This window comes from Oncorhynchus mykiss, chromosome 18, assembly GCF_057628025.1.
Source record: "Oncorhynchus mykiss isolate SJ-2025 chromosome 18, ASM5762802v1, whole genome shotgun sequence".
Lineage (NCBI taxonomy): Eukaryota > Metazoa > Chordata > Actinopteri > Salmoniformes > Salmonidae > Oncorhynchus > Oncorhynchus mykiss.
The window spans coordinates 76,033,615-76,061,114 of NC_143039.1; the positions used below are offsets into that span (position 1 = coordinate 76,033,615).

General features: G+C 45.1%; 1 protein-coding gene across 1 annotated transcript in view; it reads right to left on the reverse strand.

The window, feature by feature from the left end:
• The window catches only part of LOC110496749 (hippocalcin-like protein 1), a 72,818-nt gene that overhangs the window by 7,537 nt on the left and 37,781 nt on the right, over positions 1 to 27,500 (reverse strand). The window contains exons 2-3 of the mRNA XM_036953599.2: positions 16,172 to 16,358; positions 3,737 to 4,018 (exon numbers count right to left, since the gene is read on the reverse strand). Coding sequence (XP_036809494.1) covers positions 3,737 to 4,018; positions 16,172 to 16,267 — 378 coding nt within the window. The 5' untranslated portion in view covers positions 16,268 to 16,358. The remainder of the gene's footprint in view (positions 1 to 3,736; positions 4,019 to 16,171; positions 16,359 to 27,500) is intronic.

Sequence of the window (27,500 nt, forward strand, 5' to 3'; positions counted from 1 at the left end):
GATGCTCTCAATGGTGCTTCTATAGAAGTTTCTGAGGGTCTTGGGGGCCAAGCATAATTTCTTCAGCCTCCTGAAGTTGAAGAGGAGCCGTTGCACCTTCTTCAACACACTGTCTGCGTGAATGGAACATTTCAGTTTGTCCAGTGATTTGCACTTGAAGCTTTTCTCTCTTCTGTTTACAGTGTAACTCCCTTCTCTCTCTCTATAGCTAGCTCTCTCTCTCTCTCCACCCCCTTCATCACCCCACATCCATCTCCCTCTCTCTCTCTAGCTAGCTCTCTCTCTCTCGCCACCCCCTTCATCACCCCTCATCCATCTCTCTCTCTCTCAATCCCGCAATCCTCAGTGATAATATCTTGGCCTCTCCCTCTCCTTGCCTCCACCTCCCCTCCCTTCTCCTCTCTCGTTTTCTTATTTCCTCTTTCTCGCCTCCTTTCCTCTCCCTCTCTCCTCCCTCTCCTCTCCTCTCCTCTGTCTCTCCTCCTCTCATTCAGCAAAGCAGAACCTCAGTGAGCCCGGGGATAATCCCAGTATTCTGCACACTCAGGGATAAACCCTGGTTAAATTTAACTCACTAATCCTGGAGCACACAGCGCTTGCAACTCAGTACAATACAGAACCATCTCTCTCTTTCTTTTCCCCATTTTAATCTATTCTCTCTATCTATTCTATCTATGTACCCCAATCTGTCTCTCTCTCACTCTCTCTTGTAACTGTCTCCTAAACTGGTATCGACTTCCCAGTTCCAACAAAAACTCGAAAGAACCACACAACACCGTAATTCCCGACCCAAAATATTCATGACCAACCTCTTCACTGGCCAGCTAACGAAACAATGTTCCTTCGAGCCATCTGACGAATAAAAAAAAAAATAATAATAAAAAAACTACATTCTGTATTAAATCCTGATTGTGTTGTGTTTCCACTTCACTCGGTCTGCTCCACTTAGATCCTAAGAATCTGTCACTTGACACTAGCATCTCCAACAACCACGCAGACAGCAAACGATGCAACGGTCAGCCCTTCCTTCTATTAGATTGTGCGGCCAAAAAAATCTCCCCACTAGGGGGCAGACTTCTTCACTTCTATCTGCCAATCTGAGAATCCGTTGCATTATTTACTATCATTATTGTCACCAAAGCCCCATATACTACCCACCACTGCGACCTGTACGCTCTCGTTGGCTGGCCCTCGCTTCATACTCGTCGCCAAACCCACTGGCTCTAGGTCATCTACAAGAACCTGCTCGGTAAAGTCCCCCCTTATCTCAGCTCGCTGGTCACCATAGCAGCACCCACCTGTAGCACGCGCTCCAGCAGGTATATCTCTCTGGTCACCCCCAAAACCAATTCTTACTTTGGCCGCCTCTCCTTCCAGTTCTCTGCTGCCAATGACTGGAACGAACCACAAAAATCTCTGAAACTGGAAACACTTATCTCCCTCACTAGCTTTAAGCACAGCTTAAAGCACAGAGCAGCTCACAGATTACTACACCTGCACATAGCCCATCTATAATTTAGCCCAAACAACTACCTCTCCCCTACTGTATTTATTTATTTATTTAGCTCCTTTATTTCTATCTCTACTTTGCACATTCTTCCACTGCAAATCAACCATTCCAGTGTTTTACTTGCTATATTGTATTTACTTTGCCACCATGGCCTTTTTTTTGCCTTTACCTCCCTTATCTCACCTCATTTGCTCACATCGTATATAGACTTGTTTATACTGTATTATTGACTGTATGTTTGTTTACTCCATGTGTAACTCTGTGTCGTTGTATGTGTCGAACTGATTTGCTTTATCTTGGCCAGGTCACAATTGTAAATGAGAACTTGTTCTCAACTTGCCTAACCTGGTTAAATAAAGGTGAAATAAATCAAATAAAATCAATTTGTCCAGATTTTTACCATATGACAGCATTAGTCCTAATCCCTTATACAGGGATGGTTTGAGGTGAACGGTTTCAGTACAGTTGTAGCAGTAAGATAGTGGATGCAACCGATCAAGCGCTAAACCGATCAAGCGATGAGGTGAACGGTTTCAGTTCAGTTCGATAGTAACACACTAACGGTGAAAAGTGTGAGAACACCGACTCATTCAAGGCTTTTTCTTTATTTTTTAAACATTACATTGTAGAATAACAGTGAAGACATCAAAACTAGAGTGTGCAAATTTGTTTAACACTTTTTTTGCTACTAGATGATTTCATATGTGTTATTTTATAGGTTTGATGTCTTCACTGTTATTCTACAATGTAGAAAATAGTGAAAATAAAGAAAACCCCTTTAAAACATTTGACTGATTCTGTACATTAAACAGATTAAGTTTACAATGGTTGCAGCTGTTAAACTAGTTGTTGACATGCTTTTGGGTTCATTTTAAGGTATATATTTTCAGGATGTCCAAATGGCCACTGACCGGTAATTCTCAGAGTAAAAGGGACAATACTAGTCTCACGCCATACGACAGAAGGTTGAACGCATAATTCTGTTAACACTCTCGCTTCCTGAATGCCGACGTTGCAACGATTCTACTTTTATTTTCTATCTAAATACAAAGCTGGAATCACCCAGGTCATGGAATCACCCAGGTCATGGTTTAAAAAGGCTTATTTTTTAGGAAAGTTACTTTTTTTCCTCTTCGCGTGATAATCTCGCCAATGACACATAGAGCGGGTGGTGATGACGCCCCAGTACATCACTGGGACCGTGCTGCCACTCATCCAGGACATCTACTACTTGGAAGTACGAGCTGTTCACTCCCTTACCGTCTGGTCGACAGTAAGGGAGTGAACAGCTCGTGGTTGGGGGGCGTGGGGTCCTTGATTATGTTTGGGGTCTGTCACCCTATGGGCCCTAGTGAAATTCTCCTGTAGGATCTCCATCATGACTGGTATGTCTATTCTCCTGTAGGATCTCTATCATGACTGGTGTGTCTATTGTCCTGTAGGATCTCTATCATGACTGGTGTGTCTATTCTCCTGTAGGATCTCCATCATGACTGATATGTCTATTCTCCTGTAGGATCTCCATCATGACTGGTGTGTCTATTCATCAATCAATCAAACTGTCACACCCTGACCATAGTTTGCTTTGTATGTTTCTGTGTTTTGTTTGGTCAGGGTGTGATCTGAGTGGGCATTCTATGTTGTGTGTCTAGTTTGTCTGTTTCTGTGTTTGGGCCTGATATGGTTCTCAATCAGAGGCAGGTGTTCGTCATTGTCTCTGATTGGGAACCATATTTAGGTAGCCTGATTGGTGTTGGGTTTTGTGGGTGATTGTTCCTGTCTCTGTGTTTGTTACACCAGATAGGGCTGTTTTCGGTTTTTCACATTTCTTGTTTTATTTGTTGTTCATTTATCATCTTCGTTAAAGATGTATCACAATAACCACGCTGCGTTTTGGTCCGCCTCTCCTTCAACAGAAGAATCCCGTGACACAAACTGAAATGTAATTCATAAATCCCTTTTTCACATCAGCAGTGCTTTACAGAAACCAGGCCTAAAACCCCATAAGAGCAAGCAATGCAGAGGAAGAAGCACGACGGCTAAGAACAACTACCTAGAAGGCAGGAACCTAGGAAGAAACCTAGAGAGGAAGCAGGAGGAAGTATTCAACCACGTTTAAATGAGAAACATTGATTACTAAAACGAGCTGGGCAAGCTGGAGCAGAAACTGAAGTGGACCTCCTCACCTGTACGACCTCCACCAGGACTACAAATCCCATGTCTCACCTGTACGATCTCCAACATCTCATCACGGCTGATGTACCCATTCCCATCCAGGTCATACATGCTGAAGGCCCACTTCAGTTTCTGCTCCAGCTTTCCCCGTGACGTGACACTCAGCGCGATGATGAACTCCCGGAAGTCGATGGTGCCGTCGTTGTTGGTGTCAAACGTTCGGAAGACGTGCTCGGCGAACTTGGAGGCATCTCCGTACGGGAAGAAGTTGGCGTAGATCTTCTTGAACTCCTCCACGTTCAGGTTGCCGCTGGGACAGTCCTTCAGAAAGCCCTAAGGAGAGATAGAGAGAGTGTGAGAAAGAGAGAACAGAGAGAGAGTGTGAGAAAGAGAGAACAGAGAGAGAGAGAGAGAGAGACAGAGAGAGAGACAGTGTGTGAGAAAGAGAGAACAGAGAGAGAGAGTGTGAGGAAGAGAGAACAGAGAGAGAGAGCGAGAGAGAGACAGAGAGAGAGAGTGTGAGAAAGAGAGAACAGAGAGAGAGAGAAGTGAGAGAGAGAGAACAGAGAGAGAGAGAGAACAGAGAACAGAGAGAGAACAGAAAGAGAGAGAGAGAGACCTTTTGTAGCCCTCGGTCCATTACCAACCCCAGCAGATAGTACATCATTCTCTGAAAACAGACTTTATGTCCAGCATCCATCAAGTTCCAGGTTTTATTAGTCATATTTACAGTATACACACAGTACACACCATCCAACCCAATGTTGACTTGCAGGTTCCCTCTTAACAACTAAACAACAATAAGAAGATATAAAATCTAAGAAGAGGAACTTAAAGTAAATGGCTCAGTAGAATATAACATTTTTATTATAAATACAATAAAAGAATAAACATTTGATCACAAGCATAAATCAAATCAAATGTGATTTGTCACATACAGGTGTAGACTAACAGTGAAATGCTTATTATTAAACTTATGGATCCTTTTCCAAACAATACAGAGTTAAGATAAAGATGTATTTTTTTTTAAATACATAAACAAATGAATATAGCAACACGAGGAATAAATACACAGTGAACAACGAATAATAATAACAAATAAAAGTAACAAATCAAATCAAATTGTATTTCTTACATACGCCTAATACAACATGCTGTAGACCTGTAACTCCCTGTCGAAGGCCATGCAGCTAAAACGAGTTTTTAAACTTTGTTTCTATTGAACATGCCATACAAATAAAGATATTTTAATTGATTATACGAAGAGTGCCTTGGCCCTCCCTTTCTTTCTGATGACCGTGAAATGCTTCCTTAAGAGACCTTACAAGCCCAACAGGAAGTAGAAAGTACCATGGCTATATACAGGAAGTAGAAAGTACCATGGCCATATAAAGGAAGTAGAAAGTACCATGGCAAAATACAGGAAGTAGAAAGTACCATGGCAAAATACAGGAAGTAGAAAGTATCATGGCCATATACAGGAAGTAGAAAGTACAATGGCCATATACAGGAAGTAGAAAGTACCATGGCCATATACAGGAAGTAGAAAGTACCATGGCTATATACAGGAAGTAGAAAGTACCATGGCTATATACAGGAAGTAGAAAGTACCATGGCTATATACAGGAAGTAGAAAGTACCATGGCTATATACATGGAGTACCAGCACCGAGTCGATGTGCAGGGGTACGCTATAATTGAGGTACCTTTGAACATATATCCAGCGCCTTCAGAAAGTATTCAGACCCCTTGACTTTTTCCACATTTTGTTAGGTTACAGCCTTATTCTAAAATGGATGAAAAAAATTAATAAATCCTCATCAATCTACACACAATTCCCAATTTTTGCAAATGTATCAAAAATAAAAACATAAATACTTTATTTCATAAGCATTCAGACCCTTTGCTATGAGACTCAAATTGAGCTCAGGTGCATCCTGTTTCAATTGATCATCCTTGAGATGTTTCTACAACTTGATTGGAGTCCACCTGTGGAAAATTCAATTGATTGGACATGATTTGGAAAGGCACACACCTGTCTATATAAGGTCCCACAGTTGACAGTGCATGTCAGAGCAAATACCAAGTCATGAGGTTAAAGGAATTGTCCGTAGAGCTTCGAGACAGGATTGTGACGAGGCATAGATCTGGGGAAGGGTACCAACAATATCTACAGCATTGAAGGTCCCCAAGAACACAGTGGCCTCCATAATTCTTAAATGGAAGAAGTTTGGAACAACCAAGACTCCTCCTAGAACTGCCCACCCAGCCAAACTGACCAATCAGGGGGAGAAGGGCCTTGGTCAGGGAGGTCACCAAGAACCTGATGGTCACTCTGACAGAGCAAAGTTTGTGGTCATACGCACATCCTTAAAGACATAGGTGCTGGGCTAATGAAGAATACTAGCATAGAACAACTCCCTGACAGAGCTCCAGAGTTCCTCTGTGGAGATGGGAGAACCTTCCAGAAGGACAACCATCTCTCTACCAATCAGGCCTTTATGGTAGAGTGGCCAAGGATAAGCCACTCCTCAGTAAAAGGCACATGACAGCCCTCTTGGAGTTTGCCAAAATGGACCTAAAGGATTCTCAGACCATGAGAAACAAGATTCTCTGGTCTGATGAAACCAAGATTGAACTCTTTGCCCTGAATGCCAAGCATCATGTTTGTAGGAAACCTGGCACCATCCCTACGTTAAAGCATGGTGGTGGCAGAATCATGCTGAGGGGATGTTTTTCAGTGGCAGGGACTGGGAGACCAGTCAGGATCGAGGGAAAGGTAAACAGAGCAAAGAACAGAGAGATCCTTGGTGAAAACCTGCTTTGGAGCGCTCAGGACCTCAGACGGGTTCACCTTCCAACAGGACAACGACCCTAAGCACACAGCCAAGATAACGCAGGAGTGGCTTCGGGACAAGTCTCTGAATGTCCTTGAGTGGCCCAGCCAGAGACCGGACATGAACCCGATCGAGCATCTCTGGAGAGACCTGAAATCAATCAAATCAAATGTATTTATAAAGCCCTTCAGACATCAGCTGATGTCACAAAGGCAACAGGATAGATAATAGACAGTAACAGCAGTATACTGTAGGTAGGGGTAAAGTGACTAGGCAACAGGGTAGATCATAGACAGTAACAGCAGTGTATTTGGTGTCTGAATGTGTGTGTTGGTGTGTGTGTAAGTGTGTGTGTTGATGTGTCTAAGTGTGTGCGTTGGTGTGTGTAAGTGTGTGTGTTGGTGGGTGTAAGGGTGTGTGTTGGTGTGTGAATGTGTGTGTTAGTGTGTGGCGCCAGTATGCGTGTGTTGGGATGTCCGTGTAATTATCTGTGAGTGTGTTGGGTAGAGTCCAGTGTGTTGGGTAGAGTCCAGTGTGTTGGGTAGAGTCCAGTGTGTTGGGTAGAGTCCAGTGTGTTGGGTAGAGTCCAGTGTGTTGGGTAGAGTCCAGTGTGTTGGGTAGAGTCCAGTGTGTTGGGTAGAGTCCAGTGTGTTGGGTAGAGTCCAGTGTGTTGGGTAGAGTCCAGTGTGTTGGGTAGAGTCCAGTGTGTTGGGTAGAGTCCAGTGTGTTGGGTAGAGTCCAGTGTGTGTGTATAGAGTCCGTGCAAGAGAGTTAGTGGGTCAATGCATTTAGTTTGGGTAGCCATTTGATTAGCTAAAAGTAAAAGCTGTTCAGGGTCCTGTTGTTTTCAGACTTGGTGCACTGGTACCGCTTGCCGTGAGGTAGCAGAGAGAACAGGCTTGGGTGCCTGGAGTCTTTGACACTTTTTTGGGGGGGGCATCCTCTGACACCGCCTGGTGTAGAGGTCCTGGATGGTAGGGAGCTTGGCCCCAGTGATGTACTGGGCCGTTCGCACTACCCTCTGTAGCGCCATGCAGTCGCCGTACCAAGTGGTGATGCAGCCAGTCAAGATGCTCTCGATGGCACTGCTGTATACATTTTTTGAGGAGCTGAGGGCCCATGGCAAGTTTTTTCAGCCTCCTGAGGGGGAAGAGGCACTGGCATTCCCTCTTCACGACTGTGTTGGTGTCTGTGGAGCATGTTAATTCCTTAGTGATGTGAACACAGAGGAACTTAAAGCTCTCGACCCAAATCCACTACAGCCTCGTCGATGTGGATGGGGGCGTGCTCGCCCCTCCATTTCCTGTAGTCCACAATGAGCTCCTTTGTCCTGCTGACGTTGAGGGAGAGGTTGTTGTCCTGGCACCACACGGCCAGATCTCTGACGTCCTCCCTATAGGCTGCCTCATCATCGACGGTGATCAAGCCTAGCAACTTGGTGTCGTCAGCAAACTTAATGATGGTGTTGGAGTCATATTTGGCAACGCAGTTGTTGGTGAACAGGGAGTACAGGAGGGGACTAAGCACAAGCCCCTGAGGGGCCACCGTGTTGATGGTAGGCGTGGTGGATGTGTCGTTGCCAACCCTTACCACCTGGGAGTGGCCCGTCAGGAAATCCAGGATCCAGTTACAGAGGGAGATGTTTAGTCCTTAGCTTAGTGATGAGCTTGGTGGGCACTATGGTGTTGAACGCTGAGCTGTAGTCAATGAACAGCATTCTCACATAGGTGTTCATTTTGTCCAGGTGGGAAAGGGCAGTGTGGAGTGCAATAGAGATTGCATCATCTGTGGATCTGTTCGGGCGGTTTACGAATTTAAATGGGTCCAGGGTTTCTGGGATGATGGTGTTGATGTGAGCCATGACCAGCCTTTCAAGTATAATACAGGAAGGAACCATTTATAGTCAAATAGTTACACATGTTTTGGGGAAAGGGAGAATGGGGGGTAAAGTGTAACATTGTGCAGTATTTAGCAATAATAATAAGAGACCGGAAGCAGCAGATGCAATGTGTGTGTGTAGCTTGTGTGTGTGTGTGTGTGTGTGTGTGTCTGTAGCGTGTGTGTGTGTGTGTATGTGTGTCTGTGTGTGTGTGTAGCTTGTGTGTGTGTGTGTGTGTGTGTGTGTGTGTGTGTGTGTGTGTATGTGTGTCTGTGTGTGTGTGTAGCTTGTGTGTGTGTGTGTGTGTGTGTGTGTGTGTGTGTGTGTGTGTGTGTGTGTGTGTAGCTTGTGTGTGTGTGTGTGTGTGTGTGTGTGTGTGTGTGTCTGTAGCGTGTGTGTGTGTGTGTGTGTGTGTGTGTGTGTGTGTGTGTGTGTGTGTGTGTGTCTGTACTGTGTGTGTGTGTGTATGTGTGTGTCTGTGTGTGTGTGTGTGTGTGTGTTAAGGTGTGGAGAATCAGAGCAGGTGGTCAGTCCAGTTCAAGTGTTCAGCAGTCTGAGCCCAGAGGGGGCCAGGGTGCCATTTGGGATGCAGCCCCAGCCTGTTGATGAAGAGGATGGGTAGAGGAAGAGGACAGATAGGTGACAGCTCCATATGCTTGTTGTTAAGTTGCTCAGGGCACCATGATGTTTCTTCCATCATGAGAAGATTTCTGGTCCAAATCTCAGCATGATAAGACGACAGTTGGCTGATGAACTACCTCATCACTGAACGCACGTGTGTGTGTGTGTGTGTGTGTGTGCGTGTGCGTGCGCGTGCGTCTGTGTGTGTGTGTGTGTGTGTGCGTGCGCGTGTGTCTGTGTGTGTGCGTGTGTGTGTGTGTCTGTGTGTGTGTGTGTGTGTGTGTGTGTGGTTTTCTGAATAATAAATGTATGAATAAGTGCTGTTGCAAGTATGGCTCCATTACCACCCGTCTGACCTCTGGGGTTAGGGGTTAGGGGTTAGGGGTAAGGGGTTAGAGGTTAGGGGTTAGGGGTAAGGGGTTAGGGGTTAGGGGTTAGGGGTAAGGGGTTAGGGGTTAGGGGTGAGGGGTTAGGGGTAAGGGGTTAAGGGTTAGGGGTTAGGGGTAAGGGGTTAGGGGTAAGAGGTTAGGGGTAAGGGGTTATGGGTTAGGGGTTCGGGGTTAGGTGTTAGGGGTTAGGGGTTAGGGGTTAGAGGTTAGGGGTAAGGGGTTAGGGGTTAGAGGTTAGGGGTTAGGAGTTAGGAGTTAGGGGTAAGAGGTTAGGGTTTAGGGGTTAGGAGTTAGGGGTAAGGGCTAAATGGTTAGGGGTTAGGGGCTAGGGGTTAGGGGTAAGGGCTAAATGGTTAGGGGTTAGGGGTAAGGGCTAAATGGTTAGGGTATAGGGGTTAGGGGTTAGGGGTAAGGGGTTAGGGGTTAGGGGTAAGGGGTTAGGGGTTAGGGGTAAGAGGTTAGGGATTAGGGGTTAGGAGTTAGGGGTAAGGGCTAAATGGTTAGGGGTTAGGGGTTAGGGGTAAGGGGTGAGGGGTGAGGGATGAGGGGTTAGGGGTGAGGGGTAAGGGGTTGGGGGTAAGGGGTTAGGGGTAAGGGGTAAGGGGTACGGGGTTAGGGGTACGGGGTTAGGGGTAAGGGGTACGGGGTAAGGGGTACGGGGTTAGGGGTAAGGGGTTAGGGGTAAGGGGTTAGGGGTACGGGGTTAGGAGTAAGGGGTTAGGGGTTAGGGGTGAGGGGTAATAGGTTAGAGGTAAGGGGTTAGGGGTTAGGGGTAAGGGGTTAGGGGTGAGGGGTGAGGGGTAAGGTGTTAGGGGTGAGGGGTTAGGGGTGAGGGGTGAGGGGTTAGGGGTACGGGGTTAGGGGTACGGGGTTAGGGGTAAGGGGTACGGGGTTAGGGGTAAGGGGTACGGGGTTAGGGGTTAGGGGTAAGGGGTTAGGGGCAAGGGGCAAGGGGTTAGGGGTTAGGGGTAAAGGGTACGGGGTAAGGGGTTAGGGGTATGGGGTTAGGGGTTAGGGGTAAGGGGTTAGGGGTTAGGGGTAAGGAGTATGGGGTTAGGGGTAAGGGGTAAGGGGTAAGGGCTTAGGGGTAAGGGGTTAGGGGTAAGGTCACAAAACATTCTGCCGAGCTCCCTACCACTAGAATGAACCATATGCATCTTCTAGCGATCTACTGATAGGACAGGCACCTGTCAGTCACAAAGCAAGAAACACTGCTGGTATGATAGTCTGCTGTCTGTCCCGCCTCCTGGTGCCTGTTGGCAGTGTGATTGGTTGCAGTCGTATTTCTTTACACAGAGGAGGGGGGAGAGCATGATGCTCCTGCATTTTCTCTTTCAGTGAATTTCAGGGCTTTACAGTGCCACCATTTTACCCCCCCCCCCCGCTCCAAAAAAATGTATAAATTAAATTGGACGTGATAAATGAAAATGTATTTATAGCAAAACAATTTGCTGCCATAGCTATTAAGTATTTCCGCTGTTTTGTTTCATAGCTGGTAGCTAATCAACACAAAGAAGCAAAGAACTACATTTCGAGTCCCATATATCCCACCTCGCACGCAGAAACAGTGCTAGCCCAAAGGCCGGGAATAAACTCATATCCCCGAGGACTGGTTCGTACCTAAAACATCCTCCATTCAGGCTCCAAAGGCGTTGATTTCCTCCTTAACTAGATTTAAACCAAGTTTAAACCAAGTTTAATTCTCCTGCTGACTTCATTGGTGGTCAGAGATTCTGTCACAATCGTGTGTATAGGTGGCAGGGAAGTCAGGCGCAGAAGAATTAAACTTGGTAAAATGGAATAATTTAATAAAACAAACGTAACTCCGAAACCATAAATACAAATGAAAAGAATTGGGTACGAGGACCCGTCACGCACCAAATACAAAACAACACGAACTGGACATAAAACAATCTCTGACAAAGACATGATGGGAAACAGAGGGTTAAATACACAACAGGTAATGAATGGGATTAAAACCAGGTGTGTGGGAAGACAAGAAAAAAACAATGGAAAATGAAAAATGGATCAATGATGGCTAGAAGACCGGTGACGTCGACCGCCGAGCACCGCCCCGAACAAGTAGAGGCATTGACTTCGGCAGAAGTCATGACAAGCAGTGAATTTCAAACACAGATTTAACCACAAAGAGGTTTTTCAAGGCCTTGCAAAGAAGGGCACCTATTGGTAGATGGGTAAAAAAAGAAAAAAAAGCAGACATTGAATATCCCTTTGAGCATGGTGAAGTTATGAATTACACTTTGGTGTAATGATGGTGAATCAATACACCCAGTCACTACAAAGATACAGGAGTCTTTCCTAACTCAGTTGCCGGAGAGGAAGGAAACTGCGTTTAATGGCTGTGATAGGAGAAAACTGAGGATAGATCAACAACATTGTAGTTGCGCCACAATAATAACCTAAATGACAGAGTGAAAATAAGGAAGCCTGTAAAGAATGAAAATATACCAAAACATTTATCCTATTTGCAACAAGGCACTAAAGTAATACTGTACGAAATGTGGCAAAAAATATATATATTTATGTTCTGAATACAAAGAGTTATGTTTAAGGCAAATCCAACACAACACCTCACTGAGTCCCACTATTCATATTTTCAAGCATGGTGGTGGCTGCCTCATGTTATGGGTATGTTTGTCATCGGCAAGGACAAGGCAGTTTTTTTAGGATGAAATTGAACGGAATAGAGCAAAGCACAGACAAAATCCTAGAGGAAAACCTGGTTCAGTCTGCTTTCCAACAGATACTGGGAAACAAATTCACCTTTCAGCAGGACAATAGCCTAAAACAGAAGGCCAAATCTACACTGGTGTTGCTTACCAAGATGACATTGAATGTTCCTGAGTGGCTTAATTACAGTTTTGACTTAAATTGGCTTGAACATCTATGGCAAGGCTTTAATTTCTAGAAATGATCAACAACCAACTTGACAGAGCTTGAAGCATTTTTTAAAAGAACAATGTGCAAATATTCTACAATCCAGGTGTGCAAAACTGAAACCATATCATGACTAAGACTTGGCATCTATAAGGTCTTATTTATGCATACATCTAAGCAATGACATGAGATAAATATATTCCATGTCTATTTACATTAGGCCAGCAGCCACTAAGGTGCAGGGTTGAGTAACCTGGTGGTAGCCGACTAGTGACAGTGACTAAGTTCCGGGCAGGGTACTGGGTGGAGGCCGACTAGTGACAGTGACTAAGTTCAGGGCAGGGTACTGAGTGGAGGCCGACTAGTGACAGTGACTAAGTTCAGGGCAGGGTACTGGGACGAAGCCCGACTAGTGACAATGACTATGTTCCGGGCAGGGTACTGGGTGGAGGCCGACTAGTGACAGTGACTAAATTCAGGGCAGGGTACTGGGTGGTAGCCGACTAGTGACAGTGACTAAGTTCCGGGCAGGGTACTGGATGGAGGCCGACTAGTGACAGTGACTAAGTTCCGGGCAGGGTACTGAGTGAAGGCCGACTAGTGACAGTGACTAAGTTCCGGGCAGGGTACAGGGTGGAGGCCGACTAGTGACAGTGACTAAGTTCCGGGCAGGGTACTGGGTGGAGGCCGACTAGTGACAGTGACTAAGTTCCGGGCAGGGTACTGGGTGGAGGCCGACTAGTGACAGTGACTAAGTTCAGGGCAGGGTACTGGGTGGAGGCCGACTAGTGACAGTGACTAAGTTCCGGGCAGGGTACTGAGTGGAGGCCGACTAGTGACAGTGACTAAGTTCAGGGCAGGGTACTGGGTGTAGGCCGGCTAGTGATGGCATTTGCCTGGGCCGCTGTGCGCACTGTGAGTGAAGTGCTAAAATATACAGGCATAGAAGTTGGTCTAATTTACCCAAAAGCCTACTAAAGTGTGACTTTGTCCTTCTGTTTCCTAGCTATTTAAATTGTTTTGTTCACACACTAGGTTGTTAATCAATGATAGTTTGAGTTTGCTTAACTGCTACGAGCATAGGGATAATTTAATCTCCGATAGACAGAACCTGTGTGAAGCTATCCACAATAAGGATTAGCCACAATAGTCCTACGCAGTTGCCATACCAGGCGGTGATGCAACCGGTCAGGATGCTCTCTATGGTGCAGCTGTATAACTTGTTTGAGGATCTGGGGAACCAAATCTTCAGTCTCCTAATGGGGAAACAGTTGTTGTCGTGCCCTCTTCACAACAGTCTTGGTGTGTTTGGACCATGATAGTTTGTTGGTGATGTGGACACCAAGGAACTTGAAACTCTCAACCCACTCCACTCCAGCCCCGTTGATGTTAACGGGGGCCTGTTCGGTCTGCCTTTTCCTGTAGTCCACGATCAGCTCCTTTGCCTTGTTCACATTGAGGGAGAGGTTGTTGTCCTGGCACCACACTGCCAGTTCCCTGACCTCCTCCCTATAGGCTGTCTCATCAATGTCAGTGATCAGGCCTACCACTGTTATGCCGTCAGCAAATTTAATGATGTTGTTGGAGTCTTGTTTGGCCACACAGTCATGGGTGAACAGAGAGGACAGGAGGGGACTAAATACGCACCCCGGAGGTTCCCCACTGTTGAGGATCAGCGTGGCAGATGTGTTCTTGCCAACCCTTACCACCTGGGGGCGGCCCATCAGGAAGTCCAGGATCCAGTTGCAGAGGGAAGTGTTTAGACTCAGGGTCCTTAGCTTAGTGATGAGCTTCGTGGGCAGTATGGTATTGAACGCTGAGCTGTAGTCAATGACCAGAATTTTCACATAGCTGTTCCTGTCCAAGTGGGAAAGGGCAGTGTGGAGTGCGATTGAGATTGCGTCATCTGTGGATCTGTTGGGGCTGTATGCGAATTGGAGTAGGTCTAGGGGATGCTGTTGATGTGAGCCATAACCAGCCTTTCAAAGCACTTCATGGATACAGACGTGAGTGCTACGGGGCGCTAATCATTTAGACAGTTTACCTTCGCTTTCTTGGACACAGGGACTATGGTGGTCTGCTTGAAACATGTTGGTATTACAGACTCGGTCAGGGAGAGGTTGGTCCGCGCATGCTTAGATTACACCTCCTGGTAATCCATCTGGCCCCGCGGCTTTTTTAATGTTTACCCTTTTAAAGGTCTTGCTCACATCGGCTACCGAGAGCATTATCACACAGTCCTCCAGAACAGCTGGTGCTCTCGTGCATGCTTCATGCTTCATGCATTTAGCTCGTCTGGTAGGCTCGCATCACTGGGCAGCTCACATCTGGGTTTCCCTTTGTAGTCCGTAATAGTTTTCAAGCCCTGCCACATCCGACGTGCATCAGAGCCGGTGTAGTAGGATTATTGACTGTATTACTGTATTGACTCTTTGCTTGTTTGATGGTTCGTCTGAGGGCATAGCGGGATTTCATATAAGCGTCCGCATTAGTCTCCCGCTCCTTGAAATCGACATTAGCTAAATGTGGCTGTTGCCTGTAATCCATGGCTTCTGGTTGGGATATGTACGTACAGTCACTGTGGGGACGACATCATCGATGCACTTATTGATGAAGGCGATGGCTGAGGTGGTATACTCCTCAATGCCATTGGATGAATGCCGGAACATATTCCAGTCTGTGCAAAACAGTCCTGTAGCTTAGCATCAGCGTCATCTGACCACTTCTGTATTGAGCGAGTCACTGGTACTTCCTGCTTAATTTTTTGCTTGTAAGCAGGAATCAGTAGGATATACTTATGGTCAGATTTGCCAAATGGAGGGCGGGGGAGAGCTTTGTACTCATCTCTGTGTGTGGAGTAAAGGTGGTCTAGAGTTATTTTTCCTCTGGTTAAACATCTCATCCATTCTAGAGGGACTTAGATTCATTGTCCCTGTATTTATCTGTCATAGGAGATTGAGGGTAAGAGGTTAAATATCATATAACATAGATAAAAGATGCAATTTAAAGAGCTGATTATTCCAGTATGTATCTTTCAGTCGTGGTTTCCCTGGTTTTTCCAGTATGTATCGTTTCAGTAGTGGTTTCCCTGGTTATTCCAGTATGTATCGTTTCAGTTGTGGTTTCCCTGGTTATTCCAGCATGTATCGTTTCAGTCGTGGTTTCCCTGGTTATTCCAGTATGTTTCTTATTAGTAGTGGTTTCCGTGGTTATTCCAGTATGTTTCTTATTAGTAATGGTTTCCCTGGTTATTCCAGTATGTTTCTTATTAGTAGTGGTTTCCCTGGTTATTCCAGTATGTTTCTTATTAGTAGTGGTTTCCCTGGTTATTCCAGTATGTTTCTTATTAGTAATGGTTTCCCTGGTTATTCCAGTATGTTTCTTATTAGTAGTGGTTTCCCTGGTCTGAAAAGGCCAGGGATGAACACCTGTTGGAGATAAGGTCTATCTGTCTGTCCACTGTCACCTTCTACCACTATATTAGGAATAAGGTCTAGCTGTCTGTCCGTTGTCACCTTCTACCACTATATTAGGAATAAGGTCTAGCTGTCTGTCCGTTGTCACCTTCTACCACTATATTAGGAATAAGGTCTATCTGTCTGTCTGCTGTCACCTTCTACCACTATATTAGGAATAAGGTCTAGCTGTCTGTCCGTTGTCACCTTCTACCACTATATTAGGAATAAGGTCTATCTGTCTGTCCGTTGTCACCTTCTACCACTATATTAGGAATCAGGTCTATCTGTCTGTCTGCTGTCACCTTCTACCACGATGTTAGAGTTATGATTACGGTGTGCGTGGGTATTTGTCTGTGAGTTTGCATGCGTGCATCTCTGTGTTTTTGTGTGTGTGTGTACACTGACCTTGTACCACTCCTGTAGTTCGTGGTCGGAGAACTCAGTGTTCTCTCTCAGGTCCTGAAGCATCTCCGGCCTCAGCTTGCTGTTCTGTTTCCCCATGGCAACGACGCAACACCGTGGCGAAACACACTTGGTCTCTGAGACGATGGACTACAGCGGTAACAACACCTACCAGGTCCCTGGTCACAACCTGCCAATCACAGAGAAGAGAGGGAGAGGGCGTGAGCAACCAATGACAGACTAGAGAGAAAAGGGCGGCAATCAATTAAATCAGGAAGCAATCTGAAACCAAATAATTAACTGGAGAAGTGTCTATGGGCTGTAGCCATGACGACTGGTGTATTGCCGTCCAATCAAAGGTCATCCCTACAGTTGTAGAGAGACAGCCAAAGATCAGTGACCAATACATGGCCACCTACCTCCTAGTATGTAATGTCATCCATTACAACAAAAGTCAGTCAAATAAAACATCTGACACTTTGAGCCTGGGATTCGAACTGTGTAGCAACATCTTGTAGCGTTTTACACAAAATGCAATGGTATTACAATCGCTGGGCGAAAAGGTTCGATATCAGGGGATATCTTTATCGATACAATTCCAGATATCTGACATGTTATTAGATATATGGGGTGGACATGCTCTAGATATGCATGTCCTTAGTTTCATCGACGGAGCTAAGATATTCTACATAATGGGAATGTTTCTACATGTATCCAATGCGGACCACAGAAAAAAATCCCTGCTACTTTATGAGTCATCATTTAAATCATATTCAGTAGTAGGATACAAGGCATGGAAAGGCAAACATCATCATAATTTAATCCAAGTTGCTATTTCCAAAGAACATCTCTGCTATTTCTGTTTTTTATTTTATTTTAAATGCAGCATAGCAAATCCAGAGCTCCAATCACAACACCTGTTTTCTGTAGAAATGCAAACGTAGGACAATCTTGCAAAATATATGCCTGCCCTGTTTGTTACGGACGGTGGATGCCGATTGGTTCGTCATCAACGGTCCCTCAGAGTACAGATCCAATGGGGTGACAGTGTTGGTGCATATTTCATGCGTAAATGCATCAATCATGCATAAATACATAAATCATGCATAAATGCATAAATCATGATTCAAAATTGTGTCGATATTGCAAGAAAATATGGCTACCTGCCTCCTCTACACTCTAACCACTAGGCTACCTGCCTCCTCTACACTCTAACCACTAGGCTACCTGCCTCCTCTACACTCTAACCACTAGGCTACCTGCCTCCTCTACACTCTAACCACTAGGCTACCTGCCTCCTCTACACTCTAACCACTAGGCTACCTGCCTCCTCTACACTCTAACCACTAGGCTACCTGCCTCCTCTACACTATAACCACTAGGCTACCTGCCTCCTCTACACTCTAACCACTAGGCTACCTGCCGCCTCTACTCTCTAACCAGTAGGCTACCTGCCTCCTCTACACTCTAACCACTAGGCTACCTACCTCCTCTACACTCTAACCACTAGGCTACCTACCTCCTCTACACTCTAACCACTAGGCTACCTGCCTCCTCTACACTCTAACCACTAGGCTACCTGCCTCCTCTACACTCTAACCACTAGGCTACCTGCCGCCTCTACTCTCTAACCAGTAGGCTACCTGCCTCCTCTACACTCTAACCACTAGGCTACCCTGCCGCCTCTACACTCTAACCACTAGGCTATCCTGCCTCCTCTACACTCTAACCACTAGGCTACCTGCCTCCTCTACACTCTAACCACTAGGCTCCTCTACACTCTAACCACTAGTACCTGCCTCCTCTACACTCTAACCACTAGGCTACCCTGCCGCCCCTCCACTCTAACCACTAGGCTACCTGACACCCCATACACTCTAACCACTAGGCTACCCTGCCGCCTCTACACTCTAACCACTAGGCTACCCTGCCGCCCCTCCACTCTAACCAATAGGCTACCCTGCCGCCTCTACACTCTAACCACTAGGCTACCCTGCCGCCTCCACACTCTAACCACTAGGCTACCCTGCCACCTCTACTCTCTAACCAGTAGGCTACCTGCCTCCTCTACACTCTAACCACTAGGCTACCTACCTCCTCTACACTCTAACCACTAGGCTACCTACCTCCTCTACACTCTAACCACTAGGCTACCTGCCGCCTCTACTCTCTAACCAGTAGGCTACCTGCCTCCTCTACACTCTAACCACTAGGCTACCCTGCCGCCTCTACACTGTAACCACTAGGCTATCCTGCCTCCTCTACACTCTAACCACTAGGCTACCTGCCTCCTCTACACTCTAACCACTAGGCTCCTCTACACTCTAACCACTAGTACCTGCCTCCTCTACACTCTAACCACTAGGCTACCCTGCCGCCCCTCCACTCTAACCACTAGGCTACCTGACACCCCATACACTCTAACCACTAGGCTACCCTGCCGCCTCTACACTCTAACCACTAGGCTACCCTGCCGCCCCTCCACTCTAACCACTAGGCTACCCTGCCGCCTCTACACTCTAACCACTAGGCTACCCTGCCACCTCTACACTCTAACCACTAGGCTACCCTGCCGCCTCTCCACTCTAACCACTAGGCTACCCTGCCGCCTCTCCACTCTAACCACTAGGCTACCCTACCGCCTCTACACTCTAACCACTAGGCTACCCTGCCGCCTCTACACTCTAACCACTAGGCTACCCTGCCGCCTCTCCACTCTAACCACTAGGCTACCCTGCCGCCTCTACACTCTAACCACTAGGCTACCCTGCCGCCTCTCCACTCTAACCACTAGGCTACCCTGCCGCCTCTCCACTCTAACCACTAGGCTACCCTGCCGCCTCTCCACTCTAACCACTAGGCTACCCTGCCGCCTCTCCACTCTAACCACTAGGCTACCCTGCCGCCTCTCCACTCTAACCACTAGGCTACCCTGCCGCCTCTCCACTCTAACCACTAGGCTACCCTGCCGCCTCTCCACTCTAACCACTAGGCTACCCTGCCGCCTCTCCACTCTAACCACTAGGCTACCCTGCCGCCTCTCCACTTTAACCACTAGGCTACCCTGCCGCCTCTCCACTCTAACGACTAGGCTACCCTACCGCCTCTCCGCTCTAACCACTAGGCTACCCTGCCGCCTCTCCACTCTAACCACTAGGCTACCCTGCCGCCTCTCCACTCTAACCACTAGGCTACCCTGCCGCCTCTCCACTCTAACCACTAGGCTACCCTGCCGCCTCTCCACTCTAACCACTAGGCTACCCTGCCGCCTCTCCACTCTAACCACTAGGCTACCCTGCCGCCTTTCCACTCTAACCACTAGGCTACCCTGCCGCCTCTCCACTCTAACCACTAGGCTAACCTATATTTCGGCCATAGGCAATGTCCATGTTGTGATATTCGGAGGAGTAATCCCAATATCACATCTGTCTAAAAGACGCATCTGAATTCAGACTGTCATGATCCACAAAACTCTAAATATACATTTAGGACACGGCCTGTGTTCTGTAGAATATCAAACACATGTCATGTAAAGATATCCACTGATACGGACCATTTTATACCCCGTGACATCTATAGTGCATTCATGTTTAGCAGTGTTTTTATCTCATGTGCAACAGTTCATCTTCTGTTCTGTCCTATTTAACTTATAACTATTTAGTATGTAGGGCTTTCCAACGCTCACGACGAAACAACTCACAACGTTTAGCCTCCGTCCCACTATGACGTCAATGAAACAGACTGGCTTTATCTGTGGTCAGCTGTGTGTTTGATATGAGTCAGCTCAGAGACGAGAAGAGGAGATCCACTAATCTCTACCTCATCGGAACCATACAATACCAATAGCCTATATCACCAGCTATTAGATATATAGTTCTGGTCTAATGTAGTGCACTATATAGGGAATAGGGTTCCATAGGTCTCTGGTCTAAAGTAGTGCACTATATAGGGAATAGGGTACCATGGGGCTCTGGTCTAAAGTAGTGCACTATATAGGGAATAGGGTTCCATAGGTCTCTGGTCTAAAGTAGTGCACTATATAGGGAATAGGGTTCCATTGGGCTCTGGTCTAAAGTAATGCACTATATAGGGAATAGGGTTCCATAGGTCTCTGGTCTAAAGTAGTGCACTATATAGGGAATAGGGTTCCATTTGGAATGGCGTCATCTCAGCTATCTTCACAGAGAGCTACTGACAGCATTACCTTGATGTATATAGCTCTACAGCAGACTCCTATCCATTGAGACTTAGAAAGAAGTGTTTGCAGTACAATCCTAAAAGGCTGAACAGTACGGGGGTCTATTATGTATTGTTAGCTCCAAACATACTGTGCATGCCAGCACAGAGAGACAGGGTTTTCTGAGATTCAGTTCTTTAGACTTTTAGCTGTGCACAATAGGAAGCAGTAAGGTCTATAATCATCTCATTTATTTGCTTTGAAAGAGCATAGTATGGTGTGATTTCAGTGCCAACTGAAAGAGGCCCTTCCCGAACAGCAGGGGAGTGTTTGGAGAACACACAGGCATTCACACACAGGCATTTACACACACACACACACACACGCACACGCACACACACAGGCATTCACACACACACACACACACACACACACACACACACGCACGCGCACACGCACACACACACACAGGCATTCACACACACACACACACACACGCACATACACATGCACGTGCACACGCACACACACACACACACACGCACACGCACATACATACATGTTGGAGAGAGTCAGTACCTGCTGTAATTAATAACCGAGCCGCCCAGGCCGTCTTAGTGTCAGCAAGCAACCTACAGGGCTCTTTTCTCGGCTAGTGTTAAGGTGGAACTAGTGTCAAATGCACATTTGTTGACAATTTTGACTTGTTAAAGCAAGTGTCTTATATACCAGCTCCTTTGCGCTCAGATGGGAGGCGGAAATATTCTAGGTGTGTCCTTAAAAACTGTGATCCAAAATGATCATTTCAGCAACCAGCTCTCACAGTCTCATGTCAAAATTAGACGTTCATCCCATGTTTCTCAAATTTCTAAGTTGTTGCAAACGTCACATTTTGAAGGTTAGCGTTCAGTTTAGGCATCAACTCTGATTGGTTAAGGTAAGAGTTAAGGTTCGGAATAGACTCAAAACAAAAATCTCAAAAACATATTTCTATCACTTGATTTAAAAACTTGCAACCTTTGGAATCAGAGGCAGATGCTTACACCCATCTGCCATCCCCGTCCACAATGACCTAGCAAAAAAACGAAACCTAGTTGAAGGTAACAGAGCTCACTGTTGCCCCCTAGTGGCCGGTTTCCACGTCATCTCCTGACGTACTCAGACATGGATGGACGTTGAATCCTGACTTGTATCACGGGTGACCTGGCTGAAGTAGACAGCGATGGAAGGGATATTTAAGACCAAACAGCAGGAATGCAGCCTATTTAGCTGTGCCGCACACTGCCCATATGAGCACTGAACAAGAGAAATGTGCTTTTCGTGCCTGTATACTTCCTATTTAGAAACATAATAAACCATTTTTTCCCCCCCGTTCCATAACCAACCTCCTCTCAATTAAGGATTATTTTTTGGGGGGTCCAGCCCAATACAACAGCAAAGTAATCAAGACTGACGATAAAGGGTTTGGCTCGTGAGACAGATTGTAAATCTGAATCACCAAAGCTTTATTTAATAGATCAAGTTAGAGAGGAGTAAAACAGTGAGCTGACATTCTCTTCATATCTACTGTATGTATGGTAGGTGTATAAAACCCCCTCCACACTTTAAAAAGAAAAGGTTCCTGGGGCTCTTCAAATTGAAACTGTGGGGGAACCCTTATACGTTCCTCTAAAAATATAAGGTTCCTGGGGCTCTTCAAATTGAAACTGTGGGGGAACCCTTATATGTTCCTCTAAAAATAAAAGGTTCCTGGGGCTCTTCAAATTGAAACTGTGGGGGAACCCTTATACGTTCCTCTAAAAAGAAAAGGTTCCTGGGGCTCTTCAAATTGAAACTGTGGGGGAACCCTTATACGTTCCTCTACAAAGAAAAGGTTCCTGGGGCTCTTCAAATTGAAACTGTGGGGGAACCCTTATACGTTCCTCTAAAAAGAAAAGGTTCCTGGGGCTCTTCAAATTGAAACTGTGGGGGAACCCTTATACGTTCCTCTAAAAACGTTTTCCTCTTAGGGCTAGAGTCTAGTTTCCTGGATATCCGCCTGACTGACGTGCCCAAAGTAAACTGCCTGTTACTCAGGCCCAGAAGCCAGGATATGCATATAATTGGTAGCATTGGATAGAAAACACTTTGAAGTTTGTATTAATGTTAAGATAATGCATGACACTATAACACAATTGATATGGTAGGCAAAAATCCAAGGAAAAACCAACCAGAATAATTTTTGTTGAGGTCCCGGGCTCTTATAATGGGAAGCTATGGGCTCTATGCAATTCTATCTCCCAGATTGCAATTCCTATGTATTCCACTAGATGTCAACAGTCTTTGTTCAAGGTTTCAGGCTTGTTTCTTCCAAAACGAGGAAGACTTTGGAGATCTGGTACAAAGAGTCAAAGTGGAAAATCAGTTTGATCGCACATGACAAATTTTCCATTGAACATACTTCTTTCTGTATTAAATATTATAGTTTAATTAGATTGTAAGGTACCTGAGGATTTAATAGAAACGTAGTTTGACTTGTTTGAACAAAGTTTAGCGGTAGCTTTTTAGATTCCTTTGTCTGCATGTTGAACAAGTGGATTACTGAAATTGATGGCGCCAACTAAATAGACTTTTTGGGTAGTAAATAAGGATTTTATCTAACAAAAGGACCATTGATGTTGTAGCTGGGATCCTTGGGATTACAAACAGAGGAAGATTTTCAAAAGTAAGTGATGTATTTAATCGCTATTTGTGATTTTATGAAGCCTGTCCTGGTTGAAAATATGTTGATGTGGGACGCCGTCCTCAAACAATCGCATGGTATGCTTTCCCTGTAAAGCCTATTATAAATTGGACAATGCAGTTAGATAAACAAGAATTTAAGCTTTTAAATGATATAAGATCATGTTCAAAAATGTTTAATATTACGATTATTTATTTGAATTGCGCACCCTCCAATTTCACCAGATGTTGTCGACATCCCTAAGAATTAAAAGGACATTTTGGGGTTAATTTTGTAAACAACCCATCCTCCCCTTTTATTAATATTGTTATTAATAATATGCATAACAATAACAACAATAACAACAATAACACAATATTTTAGAGTTCTCGTTGTTTATTATGAATTTAGTGACAAAGCAGAATTTTTTCAAATCCAAATAAGTCTACTGGGTATATCCTCTGGCATGTTGATGTTACTGTGTTGATGTTACTGTGTTGATCCTCTGGCATGTTGATGTTACTGTGTTGATGTTACTGTGTTAATGTTACTGTGTTGATGTTACTGTGTTAATGTTACTGTGTTGATCCTCTGGCATGTTGATGTTACTGTGTTGATGTCACTGTGTTAATGTTACTGTGTTGATCCTCTGGCATGTTGATGTTACTGTGTTGATGTTACTGTGTTGATGTTACTGTGTTGATGTTACTGTGTTGATCCTCTGGCATGTTGATGTTACTGTGTTGATGTTACTGTGTTGATGTTACTGTGTTGATATTACTGTGTTGATGTTACTGTGTTGTGTTGAGCCATAGCTGGAAGGATTTTGCAGTGTGTCGTGATCAAACAGGTTTCCTGTTATATTCATCAGAGGTGAAGAGAGGTTGAAGTCTGTGAATCCCATCAATTGTAATTATAGATAATTACAGATAATTGCACATGACAGTAATCATACCTTGGTTTTTGTTGCGAATGTGAATGGATAAAAAACCCCAGTTTTGATAATGGTTTTCATACACATACCACGTCCATAATGGAGAGGCCTGTGGGGTATTTAATGAAGAGGTCCGGGAGGAGGATGATACATGTGATCTGTATAACATACCAATACTAATTGACATACCTTTGTATGCCTCCTCGTCTGAATACTTGCAGAAACACACACAAAAGTTCAGTCATCTGCAGCCAATACAGCTGGTCTACGACGTATAATTACAGCCTACATATTCTTACCTATTTGTTGATTGATATCCATTGAACTGGGTCCATTTTCAGAATTTTAGAAAGATTTGCACAAATATGAAAAGATGGATGATATCATCACAAAACAGTATCCATTTAGATCATACAGGGGACAAACCTTACCTTAAATTGAGATCTTTACATTCTTCAGTTAAGTTCCTGCAACTGCTGTCCTTTCAAATTCAAATCAACATTTTTCAGTTAGGCAGTTATGTTTTGCAAGAACCCCCCCCCCCCCCCTCCCGGTGGAACTGGAGGGCGTGCAATTCAAATAAATAATCATAAAAATTATGGATATTAAACATTTAGGTACATACAAGTGTCTTACATCGGTTGAAAGCTTAAATTCTTGTTAATCTAACTGCACTATCTGATTTACAGTAGGCTTTACAGAGAAAACATGCCATGTGATTGTTTGAGGACGGCGCCCCACATCAAAATATTTTTCCACCGGCACAGGTTTCATAAATTTCATAGGTTTCACAAATAAAGATTAAACATTCACTTACTTTTTAGAAAATCTTTCTCTGATTTGTCATCCAAAGTGTCCCAGCTATAACATTTAGTGTCGTTTTGTTAGATAAAATCCATCTTTATATCTAAAAAAGTCTGTTTAGTTGGCGACATCGAAGTCAAAATACATTTCTATTTACTCCTCAGATACCCTAAAATGTAATCAAACTGTAATATTTCTTACGGAAAGAAGTATGTTCAATAGGAAACCGATTTTAGCAAGTGCATCTTGTCTTCATGGGGTGCCCAAACACAAATTTCTAAGACTGTGTCCCTGTACTAAAACTGATATTTCTTATTCGTTTTGGAAGTTACAAGCCTGAAACCTTGAACATTGACTGCTGACACCCTGTGGAAGCCATACGAATTGCATCCTGGGAGCTAGAATTCAGTATGCCCCTATACTTTCCATTGTAAGAGCATGGTCTCTTTCGGTTGGTTTTTCTTTGGATTTTCTCCTACCGTATCTATTGTGTCTATTGTATTCTTCTCCTATATTATTTTAACATTTCTACAAACGTCAAAGTGTTTGCTTTCCAATGGTACCAATTATATGCATCTCCTGGCTTCAGAGCCTGAGTAACAGGCAATTTACTTTGGCATGATGATACCATTACATAACTTATTGTTTTTGTTGACATTATATTTTCTTTCAGTTGATAAATCACAAATGCCTTCACAGCTAAAGCATGGTAATGAGCATTGTTCTTAGATCATAAACAAGTACATAAATCAACCACCACAACGACCAAGAGGACAGGAAACACTCTCTGGAAGGAAAAAACCTAGAGAGGAACCAGGCTCTGAAGGGAGGAACCAGGCTTCCCTAACAGAGCTATGGGCTAAGTGCAAACAGCTGCATGTCATGTTTGATACCAAAAAAAATATTCTAAAAATCCTACTCAAAACGTTATGGAACACTTGGTGCCAACTTGGAGGATAGTTTGCCCAATATTGATGTCTATGTGTTTGGAGTTGGAAAATATTTATAAGAGAGAGAGAGAGAGAGAGAGACAGACAGACAGAGAGAGAGAGAGAGAGAGAGAGAGAGAGAAAATAAAATGACAACAACAAATGGAGCATGGTGTTTCAGTGAGTTTGGGGTTCTAATAACAGCATGACACAGCCACACACACACACACACACACACACACACACACACACACACACACACACACACACACACACACACACACACACACACACACACACACACACACACACAACCACATAATTCTGCTTACATGGTGATGACTACATCACATTCTGTGAAAGATGACCTTTCCACTCTCTACTTCCTTGCTTTGCTCTACTTGTGTTTCCTTCATGTTTCCCTCTCCAGTCTAATGAACTGGTCACTGCACAGCAGTACTCATAGTACTCAGACCGGGAAGATACATAAAAACACCTCTCTTTCTCTTCTCACCACACTCGTTTTCAATTCCCTGTTGCCTCTATTCAATCTGTCCATCTCTTCATCTCTCCATGCCTCTCTTCATATCTCCATCCCTCCTTCCATTTCTCCATCCTGGTACTTAAAGAACAAACCGCCCTCCTGGGACAGGCACATGCACATATAATAGCAGGCAGGCAGGCAGGCAGGCAGGCAGGCAGGCAGGCAGGCAGGCAGGCAGGCAGGCAGGCAGGCAGGCAGGCAGGCAGGCAGGCAGGCAGGCAGGCAGACAGACAGACAGACAGACAGACAGACAGACCCCACATCAAACATCTGTTCCTGGGTCTAACTGGGTCACCAACATCTGCTGATCCTATAGAGAGAAAGGGATGGAGGACAGAGGGAGGAGAGAAAGAGGGAGAGAAAGGGAGAGGGAGGAAATAGGGAGGGAGAGAGAGAGGAGGGAAAGAGGGAGGGAGAGAGAGAGGAAAGCGGGAGGAGAGAGGAGGGAAAAAGAGAGGAGGGAGAGAGAAGGAGGGAGTAAGGAGAGAGGAAGGAGAGAGGGGGAGATAGGGAGGAGAGAGGAGGGAGAGAGGAATAGAATAGATGGCTAGAGGTGAGAAAGAGGGAAGGAGGGAGAGAGGAATGGAATAGAAGGCTAGAGGTGAGAAAGAGGGAAGGGGGGAGGGAGAGAGGAATAGAATAGAAGGCTAGATGTGAGAAAGAGGGAAGGGGGGAGGGAGAGAGGAATATAATAGATGGCTAGAGGTGAGAAAGAGGGAAGGGGGGAGGGAGAGAGGAATAGAATAGATGGCTAGAGGTGAGAAAGAGGGAAGGGGGGAGGGAGAGAGGAATAGAATAGATGGCTAGAGGTGAGAAAGAGGGAAGGGGGGAGGGAGAGAGGAATGGAATAGAAGGCTAGAGGTGAAAAAGAGGGAAGGGGGGAGGGAGAGAGGAATATAATAGATGGCTAGAGGTGAAAAAGAGGGAAGGGGGGAGGGAGAGAGGAATAGAATAGATGGCTAGAGGTGAGAAAGAGGGAAGGGGGGGGGGGGGAGCAGGGACATCACACTACTCCGTAATAAAGGAAAACACCCCCAAACTATCACCCCCAAACTATCACCCCCAAACTATCACCCCCAAACTATCTTTTGGTATTTGTTGTATTAGTCCATTCTTGATATCGTCTCAAAATGTTTGTATGTCAGCAATCAAGTTGTCAAGATACAATATGTCGAAGCTCATCCACTGCCTTTCTATACAATTTAAATAACATTAAAAAGTTGTTTGAAGAACATCAAAAACA